The sequence below is a fragment of the Ascidia mentula genome, chromosome 5 (genome assembly GCF_947561715.1).
Source record: "Ascidia mentula chromosome 5, kaAscMent1.1, whole genome shotgun sequence".
NCBI lineage: Eukaryota > Metazoa > Chordata > Ascidiacea > Phlebobranchia > Ascidiidae > Ascidia > Ascidia mentula.
In genome coordinates, this window is record NC_138570.1 from 18,438,511 (window position 1) to 18,459,733 (window position 21,223).

Below are 21,223 nucleotides of genomic sequence, written 5' to 3' on the forward strand. Positions count from 1 at the left end.
AGTGGAATTATTGTACGATCATCAGAAACACCACGTTTGGTTACAACAACGAGATAAAAAAACATGGTAGAAACGTCTCTTGAGAAGGGTGTACGCAATTACCTTCAATATTCATTGCGCAAAACACTGAAAGCAACAATTGCTTAAAAACCCACATCCCCGTAAAAAAGGTTTGTGTGGAAGTTGTTTCGCTGCCAATCAAAAATCAAGAATAATTCCTCAATGCAGTCGAAAAATCAAGTTTTGCAAATATTTCATAAATCATGTGACATAAAATTTGGTGCCTATGCGAGCAGAATATGACCGTAAAAAACTGATTCAGTGAAACAAAGTTCAGATCTCTGCCAGTAAAAACAGAAATTGAAATTTAGATAAAAGCAGCGACAAACTGCGATGGACGACCGCAACAAACAGCGGCACACAATACACGTTGTATCGCTTTAAAATGGAATGAATGAGGCTGGGGATTTTATTGGAAGGGACATCTCAATGTATTGCGCCACGTATTCCCAACCAAGTTTGCGACAAATCTGCAACAAACAGTGGTAAGTTCAAACAACACAGCTCGAAAATATGACAAACATCATCTGCACTTTATTTTTTATGCAACAACAAGTAAAACTTAGTGTATTTTCTTTTTTATTACATTTTGCATTTCAATGATATTTGTCGAAATTGGTTTGCTTTAAACCTGTACTTAAATACCTGTGTGGTTCCAGAAATGATTCTGGCCTTGTTTTTTTAGTTATAGACATTTGTTTAAAACCATTTTTGATCAAACAATCATGTTAGGTCAAGAGCAAGTTTCTTGGGTACAAAACTTGAAGTGAATTTCTTGCGTGTAAATAGTTTTAAGATGTCCCAAAACACAGGTGACGTAACATTTTCACATTAAGACTTGAATACAAACCTCAATAAGTTTCAAGTCAGTCTCTTTGCATTTCTTGTCGTCGCTTTGTTTAAGCAGGGCTCGGGCAGCCAGACCATATTTCTTATTGGCGACCGCGTGTTTAAAAACAAAAGGCAGAACCTGGAAACGACACAAATGTCATTTAAAGCTTGCACTGGTGTTGTTTATACTGTGTATATATGCTGGTACTCTGTATAGAATGAATTGAACATGATGATCTTCTCTTAATTACTGGTATAACATGACATTGCAGTTAAGACGACAAGCTCATAATAGCGCTTATGTTAATTTATACTTTCCATCCCACCTTGCTCTCGTTCATGTCCGCAAACATTTGCAACCTTTCGAAAGTTTCTTTGAGTTGCTCGCAAACTTCACCATAAGTTGTATCACAACTACCAAGATTGTCAGCGCCCTCATGCGGTTCATCTTTTTAGAAAGAAATGTGTTAAAAAAACACAACTGGTGTATTCAATACACTGTAAAATATGTTACTAAGCTACAAGTATAATTACAGCGATATAAGCATGAATCAAAGATAATAAAGAGACACCTGTGGCTTCACTTTTTGATATTTCTTCCCTCGCTGTGTCAAGTTGAATCATTTTATCTGCGAGAGCACAACCTTTATACACGAGCGATCCAATGAGATGACATCTCTGTTTTTCACTTTCACTGCGAAGGAAAATGTAAATGGGCCATTCCATGTCAAATCACCTAAAACCATCTTAATTGTTCTACTGGCCAAACCAGGAGGAAACTTGTTGGACCACTGAAGGAAACATTTCGTGTGTGATAGGAACACAATTATTGGCCACTTCAATGATTTGATATGTTGTAGCTGAAATCTGTATGTTTTTGGACCTGAAAGTTAACCATCTGACAACCTCTGGGTCACGAATAAGGCCAGGTCAAATTCAGGGTTACAACAAAGGTCAAGAGGTCATTGTAAGAAGGAAATACATAAATCAAAACTGATTATGCAGACAATTCTCTTTCAAACAATACCGAAGTCATCAAAATTGGCCAAGTAGTTTTCGAAATAAAGGGGTTAAAGCAGAAGGCAAACCCCTGAACTTTACCCCAAAACGACAACTGTATGGAAACATAACTCTTAAACCAATGGTCCGAGTGAACTAAAATTTGGCATGAGTGACTGTGCCATAGTACTTAACACATATGTTTCATCTACATTAAAGAGGTTTAGGTCATTTGGTGATGATTTAACATGAAATGGCTTAAATTTATGTAATATTGATTGACTTGCAAGCAATCGCTAAGTTGCATTGTAAATATACACGCATATATACAGTATTAGAACATTATTGGCATAACATTATATTACTTCTACCAGCTCTTCACTTGAAACGTTTTACACAGAAATAGAATTTTAACGAATCACACTAGAGTTAAATGGTTGCCAGTTTGGTGGTTTTACCTCTTTATGGAAGCAGCATCTGGTCTTGGGTCGCACTTAATCCCAAGGTTAGCTGATAATTGATGAGTATCAATACGAGATATAACTTCATCAGCCGTCTCTATTATTTCATCCAATTTCTCCTCTCTTGTCTACAAATGCATGAGCTTAATGATGGTGAAAAAATAACTTTTGTTTTCAAATTATTTCCAGAATTTTTACTAATTCACCTGTCTTAAAAAATTGATGATTACCTTTGTCGCTTCAAGTGCTTGCAGTTTAGCCATGTAAAGAGGTATGTGTTTACCCCAGTCCAACCTCAGTTTATCAAACAAGTCCAGTCGTTCTTGTCTGTCACGGAATATCAAAGTTTAGGATATAATCGTGTCAGCAATGATTTTGTTAATTATCAGATTTGGTTGCGTCATACTTAGCAACCCAGGAAATTTGAAGGTCTCTGACGTCATCCTCACACTGGTTGGAGCTTTTGTTTGATTTCTTTGAGTTTGAGTTGCGGTTAGTTTTGTTCTTGCTCGGTGGGTCGATCAGGACGTACGTGAATTTGTGTGTGTACTGCAGGAAACAAGATATGCGACATATAAGATTTACTGATTTAGATGCAGAAGCCTAGGACATCATCTACATGAAAAAAGAAACAAAGAAAAAAGGTGAATTTCTACATAGTTTGTTATTCTACCTCTTCAGAAATCTTGGACCTTTTTCCGCTATACAAGCTCTGTTAACAATACACATTGCTTCAGAGGAAGATAAATTGAGTGTTTGAATTAACACAACTTACTGCACGTTTTCCAAGCTCCCCTTTTGCCATGCTCATCTGACCAATCAGGTACTGTCCTCCAGTCACATGCTTTGGTAATCTGAAATATTTAAAAGTGATTTAAATGTTGTTTAGCGCTTGTCACATGACAAACAAACCAAACAAACACAATCTTACTTGTCTTCTTGTAAAGGAGCAACATAGAATGTAAATGGATGTCCAGGAATCACTGTTTGATTCGACATCTTGTTACTTCCCATCAACGCGTCTCTGTGTGTGGAAAAAACATCCAGTGATATTGATGACGACAGTTTGGCTTTCACCACTAGTGTGGCGTCCTTGAGTCGGTGTAGGGCGTCCCTCGATGAATGGGAGACTTGTAAGCGTATTGTGTATTCACCTTTGTCCAATTTGATTGGGTACTGTAAGATAAATACATGCACAATCAACTGTGTCTAATTGCAAATATGATATGTAATCACTATAATGAATATACCTGGTGAGGATAAGCGTCCCCTGCACCCACAAAGCACTTGTTGGAATCAAACATCAACCATATCTGACTGTTATATTCATTCTCGTACAATAAATCCGACAACATGGGAAAGGATATGGTGACATCAGATGATTTTGTCTGCAGACAATTTATTGTGATTTGATAAGTTACAATAGTAGCCCCAGTGATAGGTGCAGGTAATGAGGCTGCTCAGTTTAAAACTTCCTAAATTCTTCATAAATTGTTTTAGGTTTATGCGATAATTTCGTAACTAAAACATGAAAAGTTTTAAGTCTCTGTTGATTCAAATCAACCACATTCTCACCACATGCAAAGGGTATGTGTTGATCATCTCATATGTTGGTTGATCTCCAAGAACATGATCTCTAGCTGATAATGGACGTATACAATGATCAGTTGCTCTCAGGGGTTGAACAACGTGTTTGAGGGTTATAGAGGGTGAGAGATCCTCTCTTTCCAATGAGCAAGCTTCAAGGCGATGAATTCCGTTGGCTGCATGCTGGCGAGGTTCATGACTACGTTACTTTCTGTATTTACTTCATCTTGGTTGTACAACACACATGCAAAGTTTTGTGTTCAGGACTAGATACCACATTACGAAAGATTGGATTGACAATCTAAGGCAGTGTGGTCTATCTCAGCTATCATATCATTCAATTATTTATAGTGACATCACCGACACTGATTGATATTAGCTGACTAGTGGTAGCAACATGCTCCTGGTAAGATTTGAACTTTGAACCCACAACCTTGACTACAGTGGTTCACCAATCAGAGTGAATGAAGTGGTCGGTTTGGGTATATTCCGTGTTATGAGTCAAATATAGAAATATTACACTCACCATAACCAAGTTGTTGCTAACGGTAAGCCCACGGAATTTGACGTCATATGAAATGGAGACGTCACCTAAACTTGACCACCAGCGGGCGACACAGAGTTCTACTGTGATCCCAGACTAAAAAGTAAAACACATTAAGTAATGCAAAACAATGCATGTAGATTGCGTAAGCTGCAGACAGATGGCCACTGTTTCAACATAAAAGGTCTCATCAGTGCAGCTGGTGTGACTATCAGACGACTAGGTGCAACCTACGGTGATTGTATAGTCACCTCAAAGTGGAAGTCTTTGCTTGGCCGTTTGGTCAGCAAAGTCGTCTGATAGTCACACCAGCTGCACTGATGAGACCTTTTATGTTGAAACAGTGGCCATCTGTCTGCAGCTTACGCAATTCATATTATTGGCTCCACTTTGCTAATCAAATGTATGTAGAGGTAAAAAAATTACTAATGTTAGATATTATATGATATTATTGTGCACAAAGGCGGGAATTATTACCTGAACAGCAAACGCCTGCTCTGTGGAGCCACCTGCTGGAACATTTACAAGCTTGACGCAGTGTAACACGAATCTTGCTGACTGATCGATTGAGTGATTTCTCAAAGTCATTTCTGTGGGAAAAGTAATTGTCTGATCCTAATATAAGAGTCAATACAAGCCTCAAGCAAGCTGTTGCTAAGAACTAAAAAATACATTTTCAGTACAAAGTTAATTCTAGGTTGAATCTGTGCATTTGTCAAATCCTGACCTGCCCATGTTGCACCTTCAGGTACATGGAAGAACTTTCTTGCTATCTGTCCAGGTTTAAACGTTCGTTGTTCTTGTTGAAGTCGGTAGTTGGTGAGTTGATCAGTTCTTGACAAAGATATCTCAGGTTATGAGTTTTGTGAAATTATTCATTCATTGGGAAATGAAGAAAAAAAAATTACAATAAAAATTAATCATAAATAAATAAAAATACTTTAAGGACAGGAAACTGAAGGATCTTACTTTTCTGGTTTAATGACAGTGACTGGCAGAGTGAAAAGTACTCCTGCATTCAAACGTTTTGTGTTGAAACCTTGAACCTGGGCATGATGTACACCTGGAGGTAATCCTCTTGGATCCACCTGAAAATACAACCAGATGATGATTTAATTTAAACAAACATGAATTAGAATCCATAGAACAGATCAACATCTTTCAAGTACCATTATTTACCTGGTGTTTGCGTAACTATATTGTTAAAGTCTATTCCATATTGTTTAGTTTAGGCAAATCTTGGTGGCAGCCATAAAACTTACTTTGACGACAAACGCTCTTGCCATGTTCATCATTTCAAGATGTGTTGGACAAACTACCCAGGGTTGGTCACTGCATACAGCCATATGACAACTGAATTCAATCTTTTCCTCAGGACCTGAAGATTGAGAAATGAACGTTCATCCGCAAACACAGACCACAAAAAGGGGTTTGACAACAACTGTTTAATATATTTTGTGCTTACTTGCTGAAGAGTGGAATTTGGGTTCGACAGTCACACTGACAGAACGTGGTTTCAAACAATCTTCATAAGAACGTAGATAAATTCCTGCAAACAAGTTAAATATTATGTTGATTTCATGATCTTGATAGAGAACTGAAATTTAGAAACTATACAGGTTGCAAACAACAATTTATCTTAAACTATCAACAATTACCTTTTCCTGATTGTGGAAGTGAAATGTCAAAAGATATCTTGTTTGCTGGTGCAGCAGCATTATTTATTATATATTCATATGCTTCATTTACCTTAAAAATGTGAGATATAAATTATATGTAACCTCCCACTATATTCATATCAGCCTACCTGTAAAAATCCATGACCCTGAGCAAAGCATTCAATAGAGCTTTGTTTTGATGCTGTGTTTTGTATCGCACGACGTATACTGTATGGAGTATATTGTATTTCCTGAGCTTTTAATGGTAAAATATAACAGTACTTTTATTCTTGAATCTGCACAAAGCAGCAATTAAAAAATAAAATTCAAAAATTTCCAAAATTTTAGTTGCTGAGCTATTTCATTATCATTTAATCTTACTGAGAAATAAAGTGAAATTGCACCAAATACACAACTGTTTTAACTAAAAACCAATATTTACTTGGGATTTAAATTTATAAGTTTCTGTCCAAACCAGATGAAAGTCTACCTGATAAAATAAGTGCAATTGCACCACACGCATTTGGTGAAGACATTGAGGTTCCATTCATTAACTGACTCCCGTGTAAAGTCCAATTTGGAACAGTGGTGATGGCGCCACCTGGTGCTGATATGGACACGCCAAGTGCTCCATTCACACTAAAATGTGATTCAATAACATTTGAAATTAATAACACAAGGTAACTAACAACAAAAAACAAGTTATTTTATTGCTTACCATGGGCCCCTTGACGACCATGTATACTGGTTGCTAGGCAGTTTTTCAGTCATCGAATATTCAGCTGTCATCATGTCAGGAGATACCCACGCTCCTACACCTAAAGAACAAGATAAGGAGTTTGAGAACCTTTATTGTGTAAAGAACTGAATGCCGGCAAAACGCCATGTGAGTGATACTGAAAAGACAAGGAAACCATACAGTCTACCGACAAAGCACAGGTGCTACAAAGAAACAATTAACAAGAATTTTTTTAAGAATGATAACAAAGCAACTGATTGATGTAGAAAATAAGTCAGGGTGAAAATGGTTTGTGAATATGTTTTGGACGCCTGGCATGAAATAAATGTAATTTTTTTTTGTTTTCTTAAAATGCAAGAAATTGTATCAACATTTTATGGACATGGTATTTTTAGTGCACACAGCATAACCTACCTATAATATGCTCTGTAGTGCCACCTGGTGAGCCCACCGTCAACAAACATGGACCATTGTTGCCGGCACTTGACACAAATATGAGATTGTGTTTGGTGACGGCCTCTTCTATAGTGGACCAGATTTCACGGAAAAAACACACATGACAAATTCTATGACATGTAAGTGATAGGTGACATTTCTTACCCAGCCCCCGGCCAGTGGCACGCTTCACCATTACTGAGGTTAGCAAGATCACATCCCAGACGAACAACCTCTGATAACTGGAACACAAATATGTATATATGTTAATATTTGAAATTACAAGTACACAGAAAATAGTAACCATCTGTTTCAGCAGTTTACAATACAGAACACAAAACAAAAAGCTACACATTTACAACAAACAAAATATCAAACTGACCCCTCTGATTAAACCAGTTCCAGTCTCCATGGTTGCAAGTATGGAATCACCAATCTTGATGGCAACAATTTGTGCACCAGGTGCAATACCATTCTTGTCTGGTTCATCCGCAAAGTAACCAGCAGTTATGGCTGCAACATGCGTTCCATGTGACCCTGAAAAATGTTATTTTCTATAGTAAAGGATACAAAGAACAAATGTGACTTTACAACACATTCAGGCATTTACCACAATTAGCAACAACACAAAGAACTTTTCCTTCTTCATAAATATTCACAGAGAAGTTGAACATTGCCGTTCTACTCAGGGTTGCATACTGCTGTGATTCATGGTAGCCAGGTAATACTGGGCAAGACTGCAAGTCCCCGGACAAACTAATGTCAACACAAACTCTAAAAACAAGAGAGCTAAATTGAAACGAGTTTCAGTAAAAATATGACAGAATTCAGTAATTTGGGGTAAGAACAAAATTTGAAGTTTATTTGTGTTTAAGAACACAGTTAACTACAACATTAAAAAAACAGTACAAGAAGAATTATGATTTTCTACTTACTGGTAGGTGTTGCCATCATGAAACACAACACAATCAACAACTGGTCCACATGCATCCCAGCTCTTATCTAATTTGTCCAAAACCTCCACTTGTGCCTGGAGATCCTCCTTATAAAATTTGTCCTTCTGATAAAAAAAAGGGGGCAAGTTAACATTTGATATTATTTCTATGGCATGTAGTTTGATAATGTTCAAACAACTGAAACCTGCAGGGTTCCTTGGTCTGCTTTGGTGCTTTCTTCAATCTTGCCTAGTGTAGTGGCAGTAATTTTCTTGTGCTGGGAGTCCCATGTACCTTCCTTTCTGTGAATATTTAGTTGTTCAGACAACCAAATAAATAAATAAAATTGTTGTATCTCAATAATCATATTACTCCACTTGGGCAGACAAATTAATTGCATGTGCGCACACATTTTGCCTAATTTTACAATATCTTTCATATTTTAAAACCAAATTGTTGTTATAAGGAAAATTCTCTCTTTTTGCCTGCAAGCGATCGTTTAGGTTTTTAGGAAAGATGAGGGACAAATCTTTTAAAACAATGTTGTAATTTCCACTTGGGTTGTTCCAAGCCGATGGAATCTAAAAAAAATACCAACTAATTAACACAATGCCATTTTTCTTGCCATGCTTCAAAATGATATTTTATTGATAAAGATTATGCTGTCAAATCCACATGAATACCAAAGTAACTATGCACCTTCAGTGTTCGACCAGTTAGACCAACATAATTTCCGTCACGATCAGAGTAACTACAGTGCTTGTGTCAACATCTCCACTACCTGTTGCGTCAATGATGTCGACAATCTTAGGTCTTCCATCTGATATAAACTGGAAGAACATAGGTGGTTATTTCCTAATTCCTGAATTTCAGAGTTGGTAACATTTGATAAAAGGTAAGTTGATACATAATTTGCCAAAGTGACAATACATGCGTTGTCACCCCTGTTTGTTTGTGAGGGGTGACATGTCACCTCAGTCACCCCTATATCGACGCCTATGCATGTAAGTGATAGGTGACATATTTCTTACCCAGCCCCCGGCCAGTGGCACGCTTCACCATAACTGAGGTTAGCAAGATCACATCCCAAACGAACAACCTCTGATAACTGGAACACAAACATGTATATATATATGTTAATATATAAAATTACAAGTACACAGAAAATAGTAACCGTCTGTTCCAGCTGTTTTAACAATACAGAACACAACACAAAAAGCTACACATTTCACAACAAACGAAATATCAAACTGACCCCTCTGATTAAAGTTCCGGTCTCCATGGTAGCAAGTCTGGAATCAACAATCTCGCAACAATTTGTGCACCAGGTGTAATACGATTTTTGTCTGGTTCATCCGCAAAGTTATGGCTACAACATGCATTCCATGTGACGCTAAAGGATATCAAAAACAGATGAGACTTCACAATATACTTAGGCGATTACCAAAATTAATAACAACACAAACAACTTTTCCTTTTTTTATAAATGTTCACGGAGAAGCTGAACATAGACATTGTTAAGAACTATTATTGAATATTTTCACATGGATGTTTGATGTGCAACAACATCACTAGTCACCAAGCTGCACTGTTGAGAACTGATATGTTTGAAAACATACTGCTTTACCTTTTGCTTGTGTTCGAAATCACCATATTTGACTTACTGCTTCATGTACTCCAAATACACCAGAAAGAAGAATTTTGTTGACATTTCATCTAGTCCAAAAAATCCCACATTAACAAATTTTATGACGGCATGATCGAATGCTGCCTGAGCATAATGAAGAGTCCACAAATGTCTGTTTGGATTATCCTGATGATGGACCAACTGACGCACTGCATATAAACACATAACTATTTTTTATGAACATTTGGGTCTAGTGCGGAATCGTTTTACAAGCTTGAAATTGCCTACGATCAACCACAAAGGTATCCAAAAGCAATATAAGAAAAAAATGGAGCTAAGCATAGCGCGTATTAGCGCCGTTGGCGGTAAATATGTCACAAAGTGAACAATTGTACGTCGCCCTGAAGGAGATGTCGCACAGACTTAATTTTTTGCACAGACAACCACAAGTGTCACCAAACCACCATACTTGAAAATCTAGGCGATAACGAAATATTAAACCTATTTAAATCGACGACAAACATTTGTTTGTGACGTAACAACGTTGATGATAGATGGATTAGATCAAAATTGTAGTCATCTTATAACACAGTCTCTTCTGTACAATCGTATCCATTTATACATTAATCGGACCAGTACTTTAGCTTGTACACCTCGAAACATACACATATCTCTTTGCACTCTGGCGCCGTTGGCGGCAAGAGGGGGTACCAAGTGCGGAATCGTACGTAACCATGAAGGAGACGTCGCAGAGACTTGAAATTTGGTACAAATTATAAGAAGAGACATATAACAAACATACTTAAAACACAAGTTGATACCGCTTTATTAACCCTCTTTAAAAACATCGATAAACTTTTGTTTGTGACGTAATCACGTTGATGATAAATGTATTCGATTAAAATTACAATCATCTTATAACACCGTCCCTCCTGCACAATCGTACCAAAATTTACAATAATCGGAGAAGTACTTTACCTTTCACACCTCAAAACATACACACACCTCTTCGCACTCTGGCGCCGTTGGCGGCAAGAGTGGGTACCAAGTGCGGAATCGTACGTAACCATGAAGGAGACGTCGCAGAGACTTGAAATTTGGTACAAATTATAAGAAGAGACATATAACAAACATACTAAAAACACAAGTCGCTATCTTATTACTAACCCTCTTTTAAACAACGATACACATTTGTTTATGACGTAACAACGTTAATGATAGATGGATTGGATCAAAATTACAATCATCTTGTAACACCGTCCCTCCTGTACAATCGTACCAAAATTCACATTAATCAGACCAGTGTTTTAGTTTGTACATCTCGAAACATACACACACTTCTACGCACTCTGGCGGCGTTGGCGGCAAGAGGGGGTACCAAGTGCGGAATCGTACGTAACCATGAAGGAGACGTCGCAGAGACTTGAAATTTGGTACAAATTATAAGAAGAGACATATAACAAACATACTAAAAACACAAGTCGCTACCTCTTTATTAACCCTCTTTTAAACAACGATACACATTTGTTTATGACGTAACAACGTGATATATAATGATATATGGATTGAATAATTTGTACCAAATTGTGTTATAAGATGACTACAATTTTAATCTAATCCATCTATCATCAACGTTGTTACGTCACAAACAAAAGTTTGTCGTCGATTTAAATAGGGTTAATATTTCGTTATCGCCTAGATTTTCAAGTATGGTGGTTTGGTGACACTTGTGGTTGTCTGTGCAAAAAATTAAGTCTGTGCGACATCTCCTTCAGGGCGACGTACAATTGTTCACTTTGTGACATATTTACCGCCAACGGCGCTAATACGCGCTATGCTTAGCTTCATTTTTTTCTTATATTGCTTTTGGATACCCTTGTGGTTGATCGTAGGCAATTTCAAGCTTGTAAAATGTTTATTTTATTGAATAATCAATGAAGCGTAAACACGTATTTTCTTCGTTGCTGTTATGCCTTTCGTCGCCTTTTCGATGCCTATAGGAGAACTGCGTATGTACGTGTGGGCTAGAATCTTCGTCGGTGCGTATCTTCAGCCACTGACGTCACAGTGACGTAATTTTTGGTGTGACGTCATAACTTGACCCCACCTTTATTGTGACGTAATTTAGGGTTTCCCCGGTTTCTGGAATATACGATTCCGCACTAGACCCGCAAACACTTTTCATATGTAAAGCATTTGGAAATTTTTTGCAGAACATCAGGAAATATTTTCAAATTTCCTTTCAATCTGGTAAAAGTGTATGGGTCATGAGAAATTGTAATTCATGGCTACTAGGTCCTGGGTGTCTAACATTGGTAACTATCACAATACTCAAAAATGACAACTTGACAGCCTTTTTTCAAACACATTTTTGCCAACACTTCTATGTTGTAGAAAAAAAACTCACGCTTGACTGCGTTTGTCTGCTTCCAGCACTTCTCCTTCCACAGTTTTTCCTTGTGCTTAATCGAGGTGTCGTGCGTTGCTGTGTTGGTAATATACTTGTTACGACGCAAGCGACGATGTGAGGAAATTGTAAGTCGTTACACATTACGTCATTCGCTAAAAAAATCAGTACAGCAATAAAATGTTGTTCAGTGAAGCGGAAACCCGACATTTCAACTCGTCGCCATTAATTCGAAAACTGCGGTCCGACACGGGGAGTTTCGCACATTCGTGTACGATTTTTTTAAAAATGGGGCTATTGTGTACATTGGATTACTGGAATATTGGAACTTTTGTATCGTCTGGATCAAGTCTGGAATACAAGTGTTTGCCCCACAAATCCAAGGTGAGTAAGTTGGCTATTCTTTCTTCTAACCACCCTCTCAGTGTTTGTCATAAACATTAGAAGCACTATTAAACACCTCACTAACACAAACTATTTGGAAAACACGAAACAGAATTAAACACGACACACGACCCATCAATGACATACCCTGGCACTTGGTAACATCCCGCAAAACCTCTTTACGCTTTAAAACTAACTATGCGGACCTTATTGTAAGAGACATCTGACCACCTTATGTCAGTGCCCGTCAACCTTTTTTTTTTGTGTACCCGTATTTGTTGTGTCATTGCGAATTTCCTTAATGACCGATACCCCTTTTTCTTTCTTGTTTCTTGTATATTGTTGTGTTATTGTTATCTCCTGTTAATGTTCGACTTTTCTTTACTACGTACATGCACTCGTTGTGTTATTGTTTATTTCTTGTTAACGTTAGATATTTCTTAATTACACACCTGTACTTGTTGTTTCTATCGCCTTTTATTGTTAACGCTCGACATTTTTTTTATCACGTACCTGGACTTTTACTGTTATTGTTGTATTTTTCGATATCGTCCGATATTCGTGGGGACTATTGGTGCCTCGAATAAAATAATCGCTTTAAAACTAACTATCCAGCGAAATAGGGACAACCCCTATCTCGAGGTGGTCCAGACCGACGTTTTCAACGCCTTCAACAACCAGAGAAATACCGACACCCCATAATAGCGCCCACTCCCGGAAGACACATCATCAAAATTTGTCCACGCGATGTTACCGTTTTTTTTTAATTTATCCTCACTGAAACCGGCTGTATAGCATATATGGCATACATATACATATAGCAAAAATAATATGCCACCAATAAACGTACTGTATAAGACCTTTCACGGCATAACCAAAATAACCGGAAAACGCCCCACATTAGCGCCCACCTGTGGACTACACGTTAACAACCAAATAAACGCCAGGTGTCACTCTTTTTTGCCGCACGCGTTTGTTATTGTTGTTTGCATTGCTTGAGACATTGCGAGAGCACAAAGGCTTTGTATTCTTGGCTTCAAAATAGCAATACGATTCAACCCAAAGCAAAAGCTGTATGGGAGTCCTTAGTCAACCTTGGAGTATCTTGGAGGCAAATATATTAAAATATACCTCAAGCTACAGTGGAAACTATAAACTAATAAGCTTTTAAATCAAGCTAAATCTCAGGACCATTGTGACCAATAAAAAGTTAAAGGATATGAAGTTTACAGAAACAGGTTCATGTGTCTTTTGCAAAAATGCCGCGGAAACTGTTTTACATCTATTTGTAAATTGCCATATTGTAACACATTACTGGGCTAATTTATAGATGCAAATACGCTAAGAGGCAACCAACAACAACAGAATTTGTAAATATGTTGCAAACAATAAGATCCATTGAATTAAACATGGCCAGTGAGAAATACCGAACCGAATTGTTACAAAAGAAAGTGGTCGTACGCTGCTTGACGTGCAGCATATTCCCATGTAACTTGACTTCTTGTGCTGATTTCTCGTCATTATGTTTAACCCTTGTTGCCTTTTTTGTCTTCTTGCTTAGTCTTTTCTTTTATTGTACGCCTTTAGCGTCCTTTTTTCAATAATAATAAAACAAAATAAATAAAGTAAGACTCTTTCCTTCCGCGTTGTTTTTTTATATTGTTGTTTATTTGTTGTTTTGTTCGCTGTTATTGGGTCCGATATTCCATACTTCTTGACGCTCATCAAGCTTTCAGTGCAATTCGAGAAGTCGTTATTTACACAGCGGTTAGAAATTTCATAAATGGGACTGAGGTTTGTGTCGGTGATTAATAACATGTTTGCATAAATACCGTAAGCAAGATCGGTTAACTTTTGTGAAAACAAACAATCCTTCACACTCGCATAGTTTTACTGCAAACAACAGCACTACATAAACAAAAATAAAGTGTCAACGCATTTAATCCCGAACAAACAATAGAGAGTTTAGGTCTGAAAAGTCGCCCAAGTGCAGTAATGGATTACATCTGGGATACGTCATATGTGGGCTATATTGGAAACACATATAATGGGGGCATACCCAACCACTGGAAATTTAAAAACACAAATATGACCCACATCTCAACTAATTAAATCAAACAGTTTCGGATGTGACAGCTGTGAAGCAATATCGGTACCAGAGTAAAGTCAACATTTTTTGGCTCACGAAAACACACAGGTTAAAGATTAGGAAGGACATCATTGTCATCAATTTTATTCTGACCATTGTCTAAAAAGTCGAGCTCACTCATGGCATCCAGGAGGTATTCTAAGAGCCTAGTTGTGCGATCATCCAAAGAAGCAAAACCTCCGTCATTAGAGGATTCCAAGCGCATGAGGAGACGTTTTCGTGTTTCAGCGACCGAGGGACTTTCCCCTTGACAAAGTCGGATTTCAGCCTCGAGTGCCCAACATTACTTCCGCTCCTCCTGGGTCTCTGCACACGCCATGCTCTCCTCCGCAATCCGATCCAAATCCTCATCACCACTCCACTTCTCCCGGAGGATTATAGATGCGATTATCTTTGCAAGGGACGCGGCACCATTCCCACGACTTTCGTTGCCTTCCATAAATTTACCAATCTTGAACCCCGTCACTTTGGCACGAAGGCTGCACGTGATCATTACGTCATCAATCGTGACGTCACCGACTCTAAAGATTGGATCGGAGTGGAGGAAGTGAACGGCAGATGCGATATCGGCGCAGAGTCGGAGGTTGGTCAGGGGAGGGAGCCAGAAATCCTTCTTCCTGGTGTATTGGAGGAAGGGGAGGATGTTCATACCGTCCACGTACTCGAACAAAACTCCGAACTCGTTTCCGTGGCGAGTGTGACCGAGTACGCGGATCACGTAATCGTGATTAGCCAACCGGAATAGTGAGACGCCCTCCGTCAACCTGCAACAAACGTATCAGCTCAATTACTGAGATTTGTGAACAACTGTAGATCCATGTTTGAATTTTGCAAGAAAAACATTTATGTGATTAAAACCCAAAACCGTGTCAATATATTTCAAAACTTACGTTTCCATCTGCTGTTCGGTCGATATTCCGTCCTCTATGTTAATGTACTGCACTGTTACATTTCCATGCATGTCATTCCACGCCTTCTGAACAAGCCTGAAGTTTCCGTTGTCAATAATTTTGTCCATGGAAAATGTCAGTTCGCTCGGAGGAACAAAACAATCCACAGCCTAAAGTAAGGGATTTGTTAAACTGATGATAATCTAACTTAATGGTTGTTAGTTGTGTGCAGAATTACTGCATTGACAAAAGCGTTTCTTTCAACATAAAATTGCATCACATGTTTGTTTTCCAATCATAGATCTCGCATCACATTACAATTGTTGGTATTCAAATACATCAACTAATTGTGTTAAAATAAGCACTGAACACACAAAGTAAAATCGACCGCAAAATTCTTTTTTACAGTAAACATTTTTCTACCTTCTTAGAAGCAAGTTTTTGGTCCTCCAATATCTTTAACCTGACTTCTGCTGCTTTGAGTTCCTGCAAAAAAATAACAGATCATGTAAAATGTTCAATGATAATTTATCATAGCTGGTGTGTTCACTCTGGAATCAAGAGAGACACAAGATGCAGATCTGAAACTAAACCCAGACATTGACATGATATCCTTTAGCTAATGTTGCAGATACACGATAACTAAAGGAAAAGGTTAAGGTTAACTAAGGGCATGTGACTCTACGCCAGGGGTCACCAAACTATGGTCCACAAGGTTAGTCCATGTGGCCCGCCGGGCTTGCATCCCAAATAGCAAATCAGTTTATCCTATCCCACTATAACATAAATCTTGTTTCTTTTGTAATATACTGACAGGGATAATAGGCTGAAGAATATATTTAAGGCAAATATGTATATTGTCTTCTGTACAAAGGAATTTTTTACATTATAGTTGTTCAAATAATACTACCTAACAGATAACTAACAGATCCCAGTACGAACTGCAATTCATAGAATAAAGAAAGATAAACAAGCAACAAAATTCATATTATTGGTCTCCATGCTTATTTATTTTATATGCGCAAAAGAGCCATAATATTAAACGAGAGCTGCAGACAGATGTCCAGTATGTTTGGACCTGTAAGGTCTTATCACAACAGACTGTGGCACAGGGCTAGCTGGTAGACAGGCACACAGATTTTCACTTTGTGGTACCTTTCGGTCAATCTTCGATATGTTGAGTACCAAACTAAGTTCCAATGACCATAGACGAACCACATTAAGCGCACTATGGCCAAACAACTGTAGCCCTGTGCCACAGTCGCCAGCTGCACTGATGAGACCTTACAGGTCGAATCTGTCTGCAGCTCTCATTGAATATTATGGCTCTTTTGCGCATATAAAATAAATAAGCATGGGGACCAATAATATGAATTGTGTGAGCTGCATACAGATGGCCATTGTTTCAACCTATAAAATATTATTAGTGCAGCTTGGTGTGGACAATCTTACCATGGCAGCACTGATGAGACCTTGTGGGTTGAAACAGTGGCCAACTGTATGAAGCTCACAAAAAATAATATATTGAAAATGGAATAAGAAACCTAAACCATTTTGCTGTAATTACCTGATTAAGTTCAAACATCTCGAGGTATTTTTCTTTGAACGGGTCAGACTCTCTCTCAACATTTCACCATTTTCTTTCGATAACTTCTTGCTTAACTTCAGATGTTGCTAAGCTTGACTCACTGCACGGCCATGTAAGGCTTTAAAGTTCTGGATGTTCTCTAATTCCAAAATCTGAAACAATGTGCATTTGAAATGTTATTACAAATCAACTTATGCTTGTCTTTGTAAGAAAATGTAATTGAATCACTTGATGTTATGTTTGTGCAGAATGATCTACAGTTTTTGCAAACGATTGTCTTTTACAACATTTCAGTGTCATGCACCCATGTTGTTTAATCAATTACAAAATCATTGTACATTTTATCAATAAATACTTCACGACCAAATGATAAATACTATGTTTTATACAGTAAGCATCATTATGATGCAAACAAATCTTTGCTTTGAGGTGTGAATATGTAAATGATGACAGGACAAAAAACAAATATTTTACTAGTTTCAAGTTTTCTTACCCCGTTATCCATAAGTTCATGGTATTTCGCTGCTAACTTCTTTTCATTTTCAAAGTAGGTGGCATCGTGTTTCCTCTGAAACAAAAGTTTTATTTAACACAAAAAAAATATTTGCTATGCAAGAAAATTTAATGCATAAACCCACATGCAATTTCAATTATCCCAATTGCTAACTGCGATATTAGGATATGTTTGTGCAGTAAAAATCAAAACAATTACTTTGAAATAATTTTTGAAGAAAGATTTTTCCTCCTCTGCCTTTTCAATAAACTGACTTTCCATTTGTTTCCTCAACGTTGCATTTGCCCAAAGTTGCGACGAAGAGAGAATTCTTTTTCCAGACTTCAAACATTTCTTATGGCATTCTTCAAATGGTTCTTCCATTGCAAAGAGAGCTTTCAAAATCAAAACACGTTCAATGGAAACAGCAAAATACAAATGTCTGAAATGAATAAATATTATCCTTGTTGTCCGGCTGATAGTCACAACAAATTGACCAACGAAGAACGTTTTTTTTCTGTATTTCCATTTAATCAGCTTAATATAGAGTTCAAAAAGTTGCCACAAGTTTCCACAAATATAGTAAATTGATTGATTCAACATTACAAGGAAACTCACCATCATGCTTTCCCTGTAGCTGCTAACAGCATTCGATTGTAAGCAGTGCATTACATTCTGAAACAAACCATATATTAGAATACAATATTTTTGTACAGTGGTGCACATAAAATTCAGAATAACTCCAGGCAATCATGATTACCTCTTGGTTTTTTGCACTTTCAATCTCACTGATAATTACATCTCTTTTTTCTTGCAAAGTCAAATTGAAACTCAGCATTTGTTGATCTGACAATGATTGAACGACTCTTTTTTAACTACTAATTTTGTTCGAAGACTTTCGCCATGTTAAAACCAGTATCCATTAATATAACAAAAGCAAAGAATAGAATTTTTCACCCCAAACCACTTGAGAAAACTTTGGGTCCAAAGCTGTCTCAAGATGTTGTTTTGCTTCATCATTCGCCAAAGATTGTTGCTGAAAAACATCATCCTTGCATGTGCATTCATGTTCCTGCAAAAAGCGTTAAGTTTTAATGTCATCAGATAGCATTTAATTGTTAACAAACATACAACAATCACCATCTTGAAATAATACCAATCACCAAAGCATTTACCTTCATTTTACTCAGATAAATTTCCAAAGCCTTTGAAAAAATTGCTTCCATTTCACCCGACTGAAAACAAATAATGACGCAGTATGAAGAACAATAAATTTATTCCAAACAATTATTTTTAAGTAGAAGTGTGAATAAAATATGCAGTTTCAAGAAAAAGGATATGATGTGGATGAGGTGCATATTTTCAATAACTTGAAAGATAGTAGGAAAATATACGTAAAAAAGGTATAACGGAGCAATGAACAAGTCAAGCAAAAATCACCTCTTTTCCAAAATACATGACTTTGTTAATATCAGTTTATCATGTTAAACTAGGGTGTGTCACACATGTGTCTCACGATGTCATCAATATTTTTAAGATGTCATCAAACACTAATAAACATTAAGGCTGCAGCCTTTTAGTCTTCCACATACATTTTGGGTTGAAATATAAAGCCATAAATTGTGAAGGTTTGTGCCTATTTTATGCTTTGTTCTAAGGCTGCAGTTTATGAAGGTTAAGTTCAGGGTGGCAAAGCTATTTAGTCTGAAGAGTTGTGACTGTATTACCGTAATCTATGGTAATATTTAATCAATTTTAGGGAACACAGAGTTAAACAAGTTATTTATTTTTAAAGTTTTGTCCAATCCCTATAACTTACTGTTTTGCTTCCATCAACTGGTAGTGTGTCATAAGTGCTTTGCGTTTGCTTTAAAACCTTTCAAAATAAAAAAGTTAATAAAATAATTAGCACATCTTCACAATCTTGAACACCATCATGATGTAACAAAGATTTCATTCCTTAACAAACATTAACAAACTTTTCACATAAATGTTAGTAAAAGAAAAATCCATAAACGAGGCATTTTTCTCACTCCAAGCAGTAATTTCTTACACAGCTCAGTTTCATGTCATTCCGTTGTAGCTGTTTGTAGTTGTTTGTAACACGCTTTAGTGCAACCTAAATAAAATATTAGGTGACAATCCAAACTTTTTGGATGTAAAAATTACACTACAATCAAATAAAAGTTTATTGGTTACTTACCAGCTTTCTTTTAAAGTCATCCTCAAACATTATCTTGTAACTGTTTGTGTATGTTCCCAATGCACTGATACCACTTTGATACCAACCCAGGTGTCTGAAGTCTTGTATTTTTTCAAATCTTCGTACTTTTCGAAGATAAAATCCTGAGCATTTGAGGTAATATTTTCATATGATGTGTCAACTGACATGATACCCTGAAGCATTAGTTATGATGTAAGACCACATACAATAATGCACAGTAAAAGAGAAAATACTGCACAAGTTTTCCAACATTTTTTTTCAAATTTTAGGCAAACATTTAGAGGCCAATCTTACAATGACCATTATGAAATGTCTTAAATACAGGTAAAAGAATAACTTTACACACACACTTCTGTTATGCTTTTGATATAGTCTTCAATTTGAAGCTCAATGGCACGAAAATACTCATGTCGGGCTGTGTCCTGCGTCAAAACCAGTTGTAAATGTAATTAAGTGACCAAAAGTTGAAATAGGATCAGTTATGAGGTAGAATATTCATAATGTCAGAAATGGGAAAAAATCAAAACAGGATCCAAACAGAAGTGAAAGAGGTAAGTTGCGTGATTAAGACAGAAACATTAACCGATCATGCAGTAAATGCATTAAACATTGCACAACCAAACCAAAGAATCTATGTGTCAAGAAATGTGCAATTGATATAGAGCATCAAATACTAAAACACAACAAGTGAAAACCAACCTCCAAATAAAGCCTTCCTAGATCATAGTTTCCGTCGTTCATGGATTTCATGTAACGCTCGATCCGTCTAAAAGTTTGTTTTCCATTTCTTTCTGACATTGTCCAGTGTGCGAAGCTTTTTCTTCTGTTCTCGGGGCAAATTGGTTTGTAAGCAAACTGGCAGACCACCTTCATGTAGTCGACAGGAAGATCTTTAAAACCACAAATTACAAATATGCAATTTGTAAGCAAACGATACCATTTATAACTATAGTTTACATATTTTAAATCTTTTTATTAAATTCCAGTGCAAGTTAATGCACAAATAGTGGAACAACATTTTGCACAGGACGTGTACAATGCAAATACATGCATGATAAAAAAATTTTGTATCAGAACATAGAAATATTGGAAAGCTGCAGACGGGGTGTGTGCATTACTGTTTCGACCTGTAAGGTCTCATCAGTGCAGCTGTTGACAGTGGCACTGTGCTAGCTTTTACACTAGCGGGCACACTAATTTCCACTTTGCGGT

General features: G+C 37.0%; 2 protein-coding genes and 1 pseudogene across 2 annotated transcripts in view; 1 reads left to right on the plus strand and 2 right to left on the minus strand.

The window, feature by feature from the left end:
* Positions 1 to 21,223, plus strand: part of LOC145903675 (uncharacterized) — a 38,007-nt gene that overhangs the window by 5,923 nt on the left and 10,861 nt on the right. The window lies entirely within an intron of this gene.
* LOC145901644 (tripeptidyl-peptidase 2-like) lies at positions 414 to 15,021 on the minus strand (annotated as a pseudogene).
* Positions 14,398 to 20,791, minus strand: LOC145903681 (uncharacterized). Its single transcript, XM_082991798.1, has 12 exons — positions 20,711 to 20,791; positions 19,991 to 20,133; positions 19,841 to 19,906; positions 19,607 to 19,663; positions 18,963 to 19,022; positions 18,745 to 18,859; positions 18,548 to 18,633; positions 18,402 to 18,462; positions 18,007 to 18,182; positions 16,130 to 16,192; positions 15,707 to 15,876; positions 14,398 to 15,580 (listed from the first exon to the last, which is right to left on the minus strand). The coding sequence occupies exons 2-12, from the start codon at positions 20,018 to 20,020 to the stop codon at positions 15,100 to 15,102; spliced, it is 1,365 nt and encodes a 454-aa protein (XP_082847924.1). The 5' UTR covers positions 20,021 to 20,133; positions 20,711 to 20,791; the 3' UTR covers positions 14,398 to 15,099.

What these genes read in the sequence shown, in the direction of transcription:
- LOC145903681 (XM_082991798.1), bottom strand. Translation starts at nt 20,020, where the DNA reads ATGTTTGAGGATGACTTTAAAAGAAAGCTG. An exon ending in ATGACATGAAACTGAGCTGT is followed by an intron (nt 19,664 to 19,840) that starts GTAAGAAATTAC and finishes TTATTTTGAAAG; the next exon opens with GTTTTAAAGCAAACGCAAAG. An exon ending in ACCGAACAGCAGATGGAAAC is followed by an intron (nt 15,581 to 15,706) that starts GTAAGTTTTGAA and finishes CGTTTGTTGCAG; the next exon opens with GTTGACGGAGGGCGTCTCAC.